Source organism: Fimicolochytrium jonesii (genome assembly GCF_025526975.1).
Source record: "Fimicolochytrium jonesii strain JEL569 chromosome Unknown EV422scaffold_25, whole genome shotgun sequence".
Classification (NCBI taxonomy): domain Eukaryota; kingdom Fungi; phylum Chytridiomycota; class Chytridiomycetes; order Spizellomycetales; family Powellomycetaceae; genus Fimicolochytrium; species Fimicolochytrium jonesii.
The window spans coordinates 21,249-33,339 of NW_026515692.1; the positions used below are offsets into that span (position 1 = coordinate 21,249).

Below are 12,091 nucleotides of genomic sequence, written 5' to 3' on the forward strand. Positions count from 1 at the left end.
CTACTCAACCGCTAATCTTTCGTTCGTCACCTTGTCTCACAACGCCACGGACACAGCTTCGGGGAACTGCTCACGTACTACAAATGCTAGAGCGCGGTTGAGCTTGGTGTTCGCGACCAGAAGTGGGTGGTCGAACGGAGTGATGTAGTTAAGTCGGGAGTGTTGTAGTGTGCGTTGTTGTTAAGCTGTCGGTATTGGTTGAGGAGCTGGAATAGAGTCAAGTTGACTTTCGTAAATCCCTTTCGCAAGATGGTCATAGCTATACGGGGGCAGTTTCCATGCACTGCACCATTCAAAAAGGCGGTCAGCACTGGAAGGGAGTTACGGACAATGCCAAAAATCACTCACTAGCATGCAATAGCACATCTTTACTGTTGTATCTGGGACTTCCATTCGGATCGAGCACAGGATTACCGTCCATCATTTTTACAAATGATGCGGTCGTGAAGTCGCACGGCTCCGTTGTGTCGTCATGAAGAACAGCGAGCTGGGCGGTTAGAAATTCGCACAGTGTTCGCGAGTCCACATCTGTCTGCGCCCGAGAAGCATTATTGTGTTGGTCCTGCAACTTTGCGAGATCATCTTTCAGAACTTTCTTCTCAAACTGCAAATTCGCAATCTCCTTCTTCAGCTCGTCAACGCTGACGTCCGACTCGGACCATTGCCGACTTAACGGGGTCTGTGGACAAGATTGTCAGGTTCCCGAAAGCAAAAGGCGGTCACCTCAACGACAGCGAGCATGATTCACGTACCGCTTTAGAAGCTAGGTCGTAGAGTTTCTCTACAATACCCTTTAACGCAACCCTCTCCTCCCTTCCCAGTCTCGATCTCTTCCCACACAAGAAATCGACGATGTCTCCGACTGTTGATGACTGTGAAATCATTGAACTATGCCAAATAAACAAGCTGGAGACGTACATTTGACTTGTTCCAAAACACTCAAGATCTTGTCAGTGTCATCATCATTCGTTGATCGTACAATAGGTGCTCCCGACAACGTGTCTTCGGAGGGAAGTAGAGGGTGGTGTTCTGCTCCATATGCGTTAGGGAGGAAAATCATGTTATATCTATCTCTATACATACCAATATCGAGATTTTCTTCGCACAAGATGCACCCCTCCTTCCGATCCGAGATCATGATCGTAACACCTTCATCCCGCAAACGCCTCATGGTTATCGTTGAGTCTTTCCAGTCAAGGAATGAATCGCCGACGGTTTCGACAAGGATGTGTGCGCGGTGGTGCTTGAGCTGCAGGCAATATTCAGTAGTGACATGGATCAAGGAAATTTCGCGGCTTCGAAAGCAATTACTTACCACATTCTTCACAGGAATGGCAAACTTCTCCGCCTCCTCCATCACCTTGCTCAAAAACGCTCCCGTCAATAACCTATCCTCCAACTCAACTCTCACAAACAACTCAAAGGACTCGTTGCTCCCCTGGAGATTGACAGATATCACGTATGAGGTCATTGTCTTAGGATTCAGTTAGATAATTGAGTTGCGCTTAGATGAAGTCGAGCAACGCAAGAAGTGAAATTGAGTGGGGGTCTGGTGCTGCTATTAACTTATCAAGTATTTTGACGGAGTCGCCACAAGTCATCTTCGTACAGTACTGTGCCACAGCAGAGACAGCAGATTGTTACACAAACACCCGGAATTCAATTTGCTACCAAGGACTCAAGGATGGCCAGAATGCGGCTGGGTATGAACTTTGAAGCAGCTGTGCTGTGTTGACTGCTTGCAACAAAAATAACTGGAATATTCGCAATCCAGTCACTATCTTCCAAGCTGAATCGGTGCAGTACGGCGGACATTTCGATGTGATGGGACGGGCACAGTAAGCGAGAGTGAATGCCTCTGGATGGATGTAATGGATGCGGGGGCATGCATATTGTATCGTACATATACAGGATTGGAAGAACGCCCGCCGCTTGAAGAACCTGACTGCATTGGGGCGGCCTCGCAGTGGTTTGACTGCTTTGAAAACTCTTCTCTCGGAGGTAAACCCACGTCCAATTGGCAAGTCCTTCCTTAGCTGCCGGCGAGAGCAGAAGGCGTCAGAAGGAGTGTCATTCTAAACTGGCTACACCCGGTATCGTTCTAGCATTTCCCTACATTTAGCCGATATAGCTGTTGGGTCAAAGCCAAGTCAAAGCTGCCGACATGCACTCTACCAGACCTGAGTGCCTGTACGGCATTCGGACGGCATTTCTTCGGCATTCTTCTGCGTTGTTCGCCCCCTACCTTGTATGCAGGTAGCATCCTCATACGGCCCGCACCGCCGGCCCCGGCGTTGGCGGACTGCCCCACACGCACGACTTGGAGGCGACATTATCGTCATACTTGAGACAGAGCACGTGGAGCAAGCTGTCCAGCAAGGAGGTTGCGGGCGCCTCAACAGTCAGCTCGGAGATGATTGCTCATTTGCACAATGACTTCATCCCAGCGACCTATGTCCTTGACCGCCTGATGCGGACGAGCAGACAAATCTCGTCGGGCCCGTGTGGGCAAGTGTCGATGTTGCTGGCTGGTTTTTGTCAAAGTACGGATTGGCAACAGAGGGCCGGAATAGGAATTTCAGACGCCGGCCTCATGTGCGATGGGGGCATCGACCTCGTCCACGACCGGGCAACGTTCGAGCAATTCTGCCCACAGCCAGCAAGCGAATATCATTCATGGCATCGTTGAAATCAATGCACTCGGATTGTGTGATATCACGCGCCCTGGAAATGTCCTCCTTGTTTGCCTTTGGAGAGCGGCAGAGCAGGGACAACTCCGACCGAAAAACATCAAAACGGGGCCTGCGCTGCGTGATCTACTCTTGAAGGGTAAAGCTTTCGCATATCTGGGCAAAGGGGCAGATCCATGGCGGGGCCTCTAAACCAGAATGCGAAGGAACGATGTGGAGCAAAAGAAAGTCACATGGTGTGTGGTATGGTTTTGCTCCATATGTAGTCGCCTGTTAAATTCCAAAAACACTTCACACTCTGCCCTCCGTCCGCAGCCACAGCATACATATATACGAATCCCAAAACCTATAACCTCTCGCCTCAAAATCTTCCATTCTCCGGAATTTCCACATCCAATACATCCCAAGAATCAGATCCACCTCCCATTCCCCTCCCCAACCTCCAACATCCCACCACCTAAAACAACCCACTAGCATGCAAGTTCTCCTTCAGAATCAACGCCTTGACCGTTGCGAGCACAGTCGCGATATGGCCCGTATCCGTCGCCCAAGTGAAATGGATGTAGACCTTCTTCTCGGCGGAGCGGTTGAGGTTCATGAAGCGTTGCGCGAAGAAGGTTGCTGCTGTGTCGAATGTGTTTGGGCCTTGGGGAGAGAGAAAGGTCAGGTGGCGGTTGCTATTTGAGTGGTGGTTACTGTATAGGTTCGAGGTGCAATGGCACTCCCTCAGAACATCCCACATCTATCTCTCGGCAGCCCATCCTCTACGTCCAAGACTGCTCCTCTGACGACGCAATAAGTCCGGTATGTCTTCCCAAGAGTGCATCTGAATCATCCGGAAACACCAGATGTCTTCCCAAAATTGCACATCCATCCCCCCTTTTTTCTTCCCGTTGACATCATTCAAACTCCCCAACCTCCCCCTTTTCCCGCCGTCTCCGAACAAAAGAACACACCTTTATAATCCGGAAAATAGTCAACAATAGGCGTCGTCTTCAACTTTTGCGTAAACACATCCACCTTGTTCAAAAACAAGATGATCGAGGTGTCCCGAAATAAGGGGTGGTTGCAGATCGAGTCGAAGAGGTTGAGTGATTCCAACACTGGCAAAAAAAGGTATCAGTAAACCCATCCACCCTCCGAAAAAACAAAAATTGAAGCAATTCCCCACTTACTCCGATTAGTCTCATTATCCTCCTTACACCTCTGATCATACGCACTAATCGCTGCCAAGAATATAATCGCATGCACGTCATCAAAGTACGGCGCCCATTTCTTGCGTTCCGAGCGTTGTCCGCCGAGATCGAAGAGGCGGAAGGTGAGCCCGTTGATAAGCAGGCGGTGTTCGGTGATGGAGGTGGTTGTGACGCGGGCGCGCAAGATGTCTTGGTCGGTGGGCGTGTAGGTGGGGGAGGCGAGGCGGGGGAGGTCAGAGAGGTAGCTGTTGGGGTAAACAGAATTAGTGGGATGGGACACAAGGAAAGGAGAACGGCGGGACGCCTTTTTTTTTTCTTCCGACAACTTACTACTGACAACAATCAATCAACTGCAACTCATTCGACCTCGCATAACACCTTTGCACCCCAGCATCGTTCCAAAACACATGCACAGCCTGCACAAACTCCGGCGTCAACAAACCCACACCCTCCCCCTCCCCATTTCCCTCCGCCCTGCCCCCACCCCCCGCATACATCTCCACACCCTCCCTAATCCTCCTCGCCGCCTCCTTCCCCTTCTCACTCTGATACTTCAACTCCAACCTCCTCATCCCCTCCAACAGCGTCGCGAGAGACTCCACAACATTCCCGTGTATCGTACTCTTATACACCTTTCGATCGTCGTCGGCAAAGGGGACGCCGTGGATGAGTTTGAACTGTTTGAGGACGGTGGATTTGCCGGACTCGCCGGCGCCGAGGAGGAGGAGCTTGACGTCGGATTCGGTGCAGCGGGCTTCGGCGGTTAGGAGCCTGTTGATGGCTTGGGTGCGTTGTGCCGAGGCTTTCTCGTCGGGCGTGCTCACGCAGGCGCCCATTGTTAAGGATGGGGCATGTAGGTGGGGGAGGGGATGGGAGGGGTGTGGCGGGGTGTGGCTAGGCCGGGGTGGGATGGATGGTAGTGTGGGGGCCTGTAGGTCTCTTGCTTTGCTAGACGCTGCTCGCGCTGAGGTATCCCTCTATTCGGTACGGATACTGTATGCTATGCTGATTTATCAACGGATGCGTTGAGCGGTTCGATCCACGCTCAGATCTATGTTTTCGCTTTTCTTCTTACGGGCGACCACAAAACGCTTTTTTTGGGCGGCCCATTCATACTCTTCGGAAATCAAGATGGAAATCGCCCAACCTACGAACAGTACGGTTCCACCCTCTTGCCTGCGGAAGGGCCATGCGAAAGCTGCGAAGGGTCTTGCCCTTTGGCGCGGACGGACGTGCGCGCGTCAGTCACGTGAGGCCGCTTCAGATTAATATGCACTCGCTTCTTCTACGTACAGTATCTGTCGTTCCCCCTGCAACAACCAAACCGCTGCTCGCCAACATCGACCTCGACAACGACAGCACAACCTCCTTGCCCTCGTCAACCACATAGCAATGAGGCCATTAACACGAGCGTCACCCGCCATGTGCCTGCGTGCAGTCGCCGTCCACAGAATACCGGCTACCAGGTCTTTCGCTACCGTACGTGTCCTCCTTTTCAGCCCTCATTTTCCAAAACCCACCCACCGGCGTGATTCCCTTATTCCCACCGCTTGCGCTCCGCCTTGTGTGATATCCCTTCTATCCCTCCAGACGAAGGCTTCTCGCTCTCCTCCGCAGCGCATTATATTCTGTCTCTAACCAAATACCCACTCCCACAGACCACACCCCGCCATTCCCTATTCGCCTCCTACCTCAACACGGTCCGCAAGAACGTGAAAGAGATCACTCCGCAGCAACTCAACGCCAAGCTCGCCTCGGCGCCACAACAGGACGGCAACGCCCACACCGCGTTCCACGTCTTGGATGTGAGGGAACCCCAGGAATGGAATAAAGATTGTCTGCCGTATGCTTTGTACACTGGACGAGGGTGCTTGGAGCGTGATATTGTGAGTAGGGGGGCTGAGAGGGGAAAGGGAGATGATTGGGTTTCAGTGGCGGTGCGGCGGAGGAAATGCGGAGTTTATGGCTGGTTGACCTGAAAGCTCAACTCGAATTATTAGCCCATCACTAACACTCCCATTCCCTCCCATCGGACCAATCCAGGAAGGCATCGTCCCCGACCCATACGACAACATCGTAGTCTACTGCGCCGGCGGCGTCCGCTCGATCCTCGCTGCCGACGCGCTGCAGAAGATGGGTTACAAGAATGTTGCGAGCCTGAGCGGTGGGATTAGCCAGTGGAAGCAGGACGGATACCCCCTTGGAAAGGCCCATCAGAGCTTTTCGCCGCTTGTTGCGTATGAATGAGTGATTTTTTGTGTGTCTCGAAAATGGAAAAATTTGAAATGAAATGAAAGGACAAGTCTGCATCTGGATGTGAGGAAGTGGGAGCGGGGTCAGAGCGGGATGGGATAGGAATGGGAGAGAACGAGCGTAACCGAAATGAACAGCATGGCAGAGACGAAACAAATGCTGTTTTCCTTTTGTCAACAGAGTTATTCTGGTTGTCTTCGTGCGTTGAAGATATGTCAATAGTCGAGAAGAGATTCACAATACGAATTTGATTCAGACCGGATGTTGTGGAGATGGACGACCGACATGGAGGGCACACGGCTGCAAATGCCGTCTCCAATCGTCGTGGTCGGAGTGGGGGAAAGAAGTATGAGGAAGAAAAAAGAGAAGCAGGAAAGTACTGCTAGCACTATGGCTGCTAAGGGCAAGGAATTGGAATTGAGGACGGGGACGAAGAAGAGATCTAAGTAGATTCATTCAGGCCTCGGCATTGCCTGAAGAACATGCAGCCGATGCAATTTTTTTGGTACAGTCTGGGGAACGTGGTCTAAGTTTTTGAGTCCGGAAAGGCAACCGAACTGCCGACGGACTATGTCTGTGCCTACACCGCCTATCATCAACGACAGAAAGTGGGGATGCATGGTATACGTTCAAACAACAGACAGCCATGCTGCCGCATTTGGCTTCACGCCAGATTACACCATCACATAATCCCTACGCCCACAGCCCGTGCAACCAAGTGTGCCTCCAACCCCCGTCACCTCCCCGTCCCCCGCCCATCCTCACCATCATCCTCATACCCCCTCTCAAACCCCCTAGCATCATCCCCATACGTACGGGTATCACCCCCCTCACCCCCCTCCTCATCCTCCTGCACAAGAAACGCAAGACAAAACTTATCCTTATCCAACAACGCCAGCGACGTGCCGGAGGGGTTCCATGTAAGGTGGTGTGTTTGGAAATTTGCTGTCGGATGTCAATAAATTTCCCGTCAGATATTTTCCATACAAATAAAACAACAAACAAACCCACATACCAGCGGGCACAACAACAGCCTCACAGGTCGCATTCCGCATCCCCACATCCACATCACACATATACACCGCCAGCGACGCCGTGCAGATCGCCAGCCGCGTCGGGTGTTGCGGGTTCCATTGGATCCGCTTAATTGGGTGGGTATGGTGCAGGATTAGGCGGTGCGAGGTTGGGGGGTGCAGGGCGTGGATGTGGAGGGTTGTTGGGTGGGTGTCTGTTTGTGGGTCGGGGGAGGTGCGGTGATGTCAGCGAACGGGGATATGGGAGACACACATTCGGAAACAGTGGGGGAATACAATACCGTTCCGCACGGCGACGAATTGCCCTGTGGGGTTGAACTCGAGCATCCCGATGCCTAGCTTTGGATTGGGCTTGTCGGGGTCGGGCCGTACTACGTGCTGGATCGCGAATGGTGTCGGCACAATTTCGTCTGTTTGAGAGATACAAGGACAACCCGAACATAAATCAGCGCTGTCATTGCAGTGTAAGACACGGACATCGGCCTCCCACTCACATTGAATCTTCGGCTGCTGGCCTCCACTCTCCGTCGTCGGCGGCTGCGGCCACGGCCCACCACCAGCCCCATCCTCCGCGTCCGAGTTCCGTTCTCTAAATATCGTCTGTCATCACGTCAGCATAGGAGCCGTTGAAGAAGTGCATAGAGCAAAAATGTGGTGGGGAATACTCACGGTCTCCGGGTCAGAGATCTCCTTCGGGTACGTGTACTCCAGGATAGGTTTCCAGGTGTAGTAGTTTAGCAGGCGGACCTGGAGGACGGGTAGATCAGCACCAGCTTCTGCATCACGTTGCAAGAAAGACAAATCCTCCATTCGGGTGCACACCTTCTGATCATAACTTCCAACCGCCAGAAACTGCCCAGACGGCGACCACTGCACAGTCTTGATGCCGAGCCCAGAATCGTAGGCCGAGTAGGTGCCTGCTAGCCGTCCGTCGGGGTGGTGGATGTATACTTTGTACTAACATGGGGAAATTTTAAGTAATCGACGGAGATGGGCAGGAGGGGTATGAAGCATGTACCTCGAGCATAGACTCCCAAGCCGCAATGTACTGCCCGTCCGGTGACCACGCGATGTTTTCTGCGTCGTTCGTTGGGAGTGCGAAACGCTGTCCAACACGTCAAGTTGTTTGTAAACACGCCTCCATCACTGCATCATTTCCCATTCTCTTGCCCATCACATACCTTACCTTCACAGACGACCATTCATCGCACGCGTAGATCCCAACATAGTCTTTACAGTCGACGCGCTCTAGCAGAGCAAGGTACTTGCCGTCGCGACGGAAACAGAAGCCCTTGTCGGAGTATTTCGGGTATTGCATGTAGCAGGCGTCTTTTGTGGTGAGGGACCAGACTGTTGTGCGGAGCTGTGAGATTCATCGGAACGAAAGTGAGTGGGAAGCGAACGGAAGTTGATTGACGGACAGTTGATGATGGCGGTCGATCGAAACGACATCCTGCTCGCTTCGCTCGCTTTGCTCGCGACAAGAATGTTGGGCCGTGGTGGGCTATGCTCACTTCGCTCGCGAAAGATCTGACGATCGCCGAGGCTGGCTAAGAACTGCGGTGAGGCGAGTATTGCCCCTGTGGCTCGCTCCGCCCCGCTCGCCTGCCTCAATCATCCCTGTGCCTCGCTTCGCTGGTCGCAGTCGCTCGCTTCACTCGCGTAAGCGTTCGCTCTGGTCCTCGCTACGGTAGGTCTCCCAGATCGAACCAAAGCCCTCGCTCCCGCCTGCACCCTACCTGAAACTCTGAAAAGCTCAGTAAATGCCTCGAATCCGGCGTCCACACGACGTTCGTACATCCGGCAACGCCCTCACTAATCTTCGCCGTCCACTCCTCATCCAGCAAACTCCACACCTGCACGACGCCCAGTTTCAGCGACGCGCAACACACGAGCTGCGAGTCCGGGGACCACTCTACGAGTTGGACGGAATCTGTGCAGGTGAATAAGTGGAGGATTTGAAGGGTTTCTGCGTCGCGGATGACGACTCGGAATTGGACTGCGGTGGCGAGGTAGCGGCCGTCGGGGGAGAAGCGGCAGAGGTTGGAGGTTTGTTTGTAGAGTTCGGTGAAGTCCATTGTGAGCGGGTGTCTGAGGTTGGAGGGGGTGGTAATGGACGGCGGCCGACAAGGGCACTCTCGGAACGAGAGACCAGAAGAGATGACGAGAAGGATAGAGGTAAGATGGGTTGTGTGCACATACATACATAGAGAGCGAGAGAACACCCCGTTTTGGGAGGCCCAGGTGTTGGTCAAAGTTTGTCCAGTGGGTCGGACTTCTGAAAATGACGGCGCGTTTTTGCCGCCCGTGAATTTGCTGCAGATCGCGGATTGGATGGAAGCAATCGATGTCAGCGTTTGATTGGGCCGCGCTGGACATGGAGCTCATTCACATTCCGTGATGGAGGTTTTCGGCCAATCGCAAGATGGATGGCGAGAGGCCTATGAGCTCCTGCGCACCGTTTGTGGGATTGCAGGTGATTGGACTGGATCCGTGGACGTCTGGCCAACCACGGCCTTCCGCAAAGTCCACGCTCGCAACCCTGCGATTGGCCAGAGGAAAAAGCCCCAGATCCAGTAAACCGATGCACACCTGCCGCAAATGCGCTTTGGAAACCTGAGCCGAATGCCCATTCCCTGTACGGAGTGTTGAAGAACGCACGGCTTTGGCACCTGCCGGACAACAGATCCTGGGCAAAACGCAAACACCGCAGCACTTGACCTTCAACCTGCGCCAAAATGTCGACATATGAGGTACGCTCGTCTTGCATTTTCACCTATGCCCATATGAAGTATGATTACTGACGAAAGCCATGCCTGGCATCTCGCTACAGAAAATCAAAGATATTGAGGCCGAGGTAGGTCGCTGGCCGGCTGTCATAATCTGAAAGGGAGGTGGCTGACGGCTCGCGAAACAGATGGCTCGGACTCAAAAAAACAAAGCAACCAGTTATCACCTGGGTATCCTGAAGGCGAAGCTCGCCAAATTACGTCGAGAGCTTTTGACGCCGCAGGGGGCCGGCGGTGGCGGTGCTGGAGTGGGATTCGATGTTGCAAAGACCGGTGTTGCTCGAGTTGGATTTGTCGGCTTTCCGTCCGTTGGAAAGTCGACGCTCATGTCGAAAATGACTGGAACGCACTCTGAAGTGTGAGTCTTGCAAGGTTTTGGAAGGGGAAGCGTGGCTGCGGAAGGAGGCTGAGACTTACCGTTGGTCGTTACCAGAGGAGCGTACGAATTCACCACGCTGACGACAGTTCCGGGCGTTATCGAGTATAAAGGAGCAAAAATTCAGATTCTCGATTTGCCAGGAATTATTGAAGGCGCGAAGGACGGAAAGGGTCGTGGTCGACAGGTACATGTCGATGTTGACGACGTATTAACAAGCGACGGGGCAATGGGAACTGATGCCCTTGCATTGACAGGTCATCGCTGTAGCACGGACGTGCTCTCTGATCTTCATTGTCCTCGATGTGCTGAAACCGTTGGGAGACAAGAGGCTGATTGAGAAAGAATTGGAGGGTTTCGGCATTCGTTTGAACAAGAAACCGCCAGCAATCTCTTTCAGGAAGAAGGAGAAGGGAGGAATCAACATGACGTCCACTGTGACGTTGACGAACCTTGACCAGGATCTTGTCAAAGCTATTCTATCCGAATACAAGATCCATAACGCAGATATCATGTTCCGATGCGACGCAACACAGGACGATCTGATCGACATTTTGGAAGGGTGGGTTTTGACATGACGCAACGGCCCACGGCGTTGCTTTCAATGGAGCACTCGACTGAAGTATGATTCTCGCAATGTTAGAAACCGTATCTACATCCCCGCCATCTATGTCCTGAACAAGATCGACCAGGTTAGTGTTATTTTGGTTTCAACTAGGTTAGCGCAGTCTAACGTGTGTTTGGTTTGGCAATTCTGCAGATTTCCATCGAAGAGCTGGATATCATCTACAAGATTCCCCACTCCATCCCGATTAGTTCCCACCATGAATGGAACTTCGATGACCTGCTAGAGAAGGTTGGGTTCGAGCATACGCGTTCATTGCATTGTCGTCCTCACTTATTACCTTTCTTATTTCAGATGTGGACCTACTTGGATCTGGCACGAATCTACACCAAACCAAAGGGACAGCTTCCCGACTACAGCGCACCTGTCGTCATGAGGCGGGACAAGTGCACCGTCGAAGATTTCTGTAATGCCATCCACAAGTCCATCCTGAAGGACTTCAAGAACGCCCTTGTGTGGGGCACATCCGTCAAGCACAACCCGCAAAAGGTCGGGAAAGAGCATGTTCTTGGAGATGAAGATGTCGTGCAAATCATCAAGCGGACTTGAACAGGAGGCAGAATGCTCGGAGGGTTATCCCCAGCGTACTTTTGGCTCGCATTATCTATCACCCACCACATCTTGTTTATGTATATACACCATTCTCAAGCTTATGCATTGTGTACCTATCGAATGCTTCCGAATGTTGACAGAGTGTCTCCTGCATGTTTGGCGAAATGATCTGCTGCCTCAAGTGGGGACTTGCTGTGACTGTCCCGAACGATAGAAGCAGTGATTAGCGCCGTGGGGGGAAACACCGCGCGCGTCACACCCACAGTGAGAGAGGGGGAGCGATGACACACGCCCCCAGTGCAGGCAGGCAAGGATCGATTGTTATTAGTGCAACTCCTCCCTGCTCCCACAACCGGACCAGCTACGTATGTACTGTACCATACGCTACAACCACCAGAAGCAACTCGCTACACCTCCCACGGCAACGCAGAGAGCTATTGCTTCCCCGCTTACACTGGCTTCTGTGCCAACTTCACCCATCCCGCGCTACCGGTCGGCCTGTCTTCCGGGTACATCACCAGCGTCGTTCGGTAAAGCCATTCGAACTCCCCCCCATCGGGATACCGCTGCTCCTGG

The 12,091-nt window shown here is 52.7% G+C and overlaps 5 protein-coding genes across 5 annotated transcripts; 2 read left to right on the forward strand and 3 right to left on the reverse strand.

Moving 5' to 3' along the window:
- Positions 1-86: 86 nt before the first annotated feature.
- Positions 87-1,471, reverse strand: EV422DRAFT_508610 (uncharacterized protein; the record flags this gene model as incomplete). Its single annotated transcript, XM_053068759.1, has 6 exons — positions 87-259; positions 349-679; positions 753-862; positions 919-1,029; positions 1,084-1,249; positions 1,316-1,471. The coding sequence occupies 6 exons, from the start codon at positions 1,469-1,471 to the stop codon at positions 87-89; spliced, it is 1,047 nt and encodes a 348-aa protein (XP_052922740.1).
- A 1,543-nt stretch (positions 1,472-3,014) lies between these two features.
- EV422DRAFT_205111 (guanine nucleotide binding protein, alpha activating activity polypeptide O) lies at positions 3,015-4,830 on the reverse strand. The gene is made up of 5 exons (XM_053065333.1): positions 4,390-4,830; positions 4,217-4,335; positions 3,866-4,131; positions 3,647-3,793; positions 3,015-3,335 (listed from the first exon to the last, which is right to left on the reverse strand). Exons 1-5 carry the CDS (start codon positions 4,720-4,722, stop codon positions 3,148-3,150), a joined length of 1,053 nt encoding a protein of 350 aa, XP_052922741.1. The 5' UTR covers positions 4,723-4,830; the 3' UTR covers positions 3,015-3,147.
- Positions 4,831-5,161: 331 nt separating this feature from the next.
- EV422DRAFT_539887 (Rhodanese-like domain-containing protein) lies at positions 5,162-6,400 on the forward strand. Its single transcript, XM_053071100.1, has 3 exons — positions 5,162-5,365; positions 5,545-5,772; positions 5,930-6,400. Exons 1-3 carry the CDS (start codon positions 5,279-5,281, stop codon positions 6,131-6,133), a joined length of 519 nt encoding a protein of 172 aa, XP_052922742.1. The 5' UTR covers positions 5,162-5,278; the 3' UTR covers positions 6,134-6,400.
- Positions 6,401-6,875: 475 nt separating this feature from the next.
- EV422DRAFT_590168 (uncharacterized protein) lies at positions 6,876-9,369 on the reverse strand (the record flags this gene model as incomplete). The annotated part of the gene is made up of 9 exons (XM_053073520.1): positions 8,913-9,369; positions 8,360-8,536; positions 8,192-8,278; positions 7,996-8,130; positions 7,843-7,920; positions 7,668-7,773; positions 7,455-7,583; positions 7,155-7,367; positions 6,876-7,084 (listed from the first exon to the last, which is right to left on the reverse strand). Exons 1-9 carry the CDS (start codon positions 9,249-9,251, stop codon positions 6,876-6,878), a joined length of 1,473 nt encoding a protein of 490 aa, XP_052922743.1. The 5' UTR covers positions 9,252-9,369.
- Positions 9,370-9,694: 325 nt separating this feature from the next.
- Positions 9,695-11,654, forward strand: EV422DRAFT_539896 (P-loop containing nucleoside triphosphate hydrolase protein). Its single transcript, XM_053071101.1, has 8 exons — positions 9,695-9,926; positions 10,007-10,030; positions 10,091-10,320; positions 10,396-10,525; positions 10,596-10,900; positions 10,982-11,030; positions 11,099-11,194; positions 11,258-11,654. Exons 1-8 carry the CDS (start codon positions 9,912-9,914, stop codon positions 11,510-11,512), a joined length of 1,104 nt encoding a protein of 367 aa, XP_052922744.1. The 5' UTR covers positions 9,695-9,911; the 3' UTR covers positions 11,513-11,654.
- Positions 11,655-12,091: the final 437 nt, after the last annotated feature.

What these genes read in the sequence shown, in the direction of transcription:
- EV422DRAFT_205111 (XM_053065333.1), bottom strand. Translation starts at nt 4,722, where the DNA reads ATGGGCGCCTGCGTGAGCACGCCCGACGAGAAAGCCTCGGCACAACGC. An exon ending in CGAGGAGGATTAGGGAGGGT is followed by an intron (nt 4,336 to 4,389) that starts GTGGAGATGTAT and finishes GGGGAGGGGGAG; the next exon opens with GGTGTGGGTTTGTTGACGCC. An exon ending in GGATAATGAGACTAATCGGA is followed by an intron (nt 3,794 to 3,865) that starts GTAAGTGGGGAA and finishes TTTTTTTGCCAG; the next exon opens with TGTTGGAATCACTCAACCTC.
- EV422DRAFT_539887 (XM_053071100.1), top strand. Translation starts at nt 5,279, where the DNA reads ATGAGGCCATTAACACGAGCGTCACCCGCCATGTGCCTGCGTGCAGTC. An exon ending in CTACCAGGTCTTTCGCTACC is followed by an intron (nt 5,366 to 5,544) that starts GTACGTGTCCTC and finishes CCACTCCCACAG; the next exon opens with ACCACACCCCGCCATTCCCT. An exon ending in GGTGCTTGGAGCGTGATATT is followed by an intron (nt 5,773 to 5,929) that starts GTGAGTAGGGGG and finishes GGACCAATCCAG; the next exon opens with GAAGGCATCGTCCCCGACCC.
- EV422DRAFT_539896 (XM_053071101.1), top strand. An exon ending in TCAAAGATATTGAGGCCGAG is followed by an intron (nt 10,031 to 10,090) that starts GTAGGTCGCTGG and finishes CTCGCGAAACAG; the next exon opens with ATGGCTCGGACTCAAAAAAA. An exon ending in CTGATCGACATTTTGGAAGG is followed by an intron (nt 10,901 to 10,981) that starts GTGGGTTTTGAC and finishes TCGCAATGTTAG; the next exon opens with AAACCGTATCTACATCCCCG.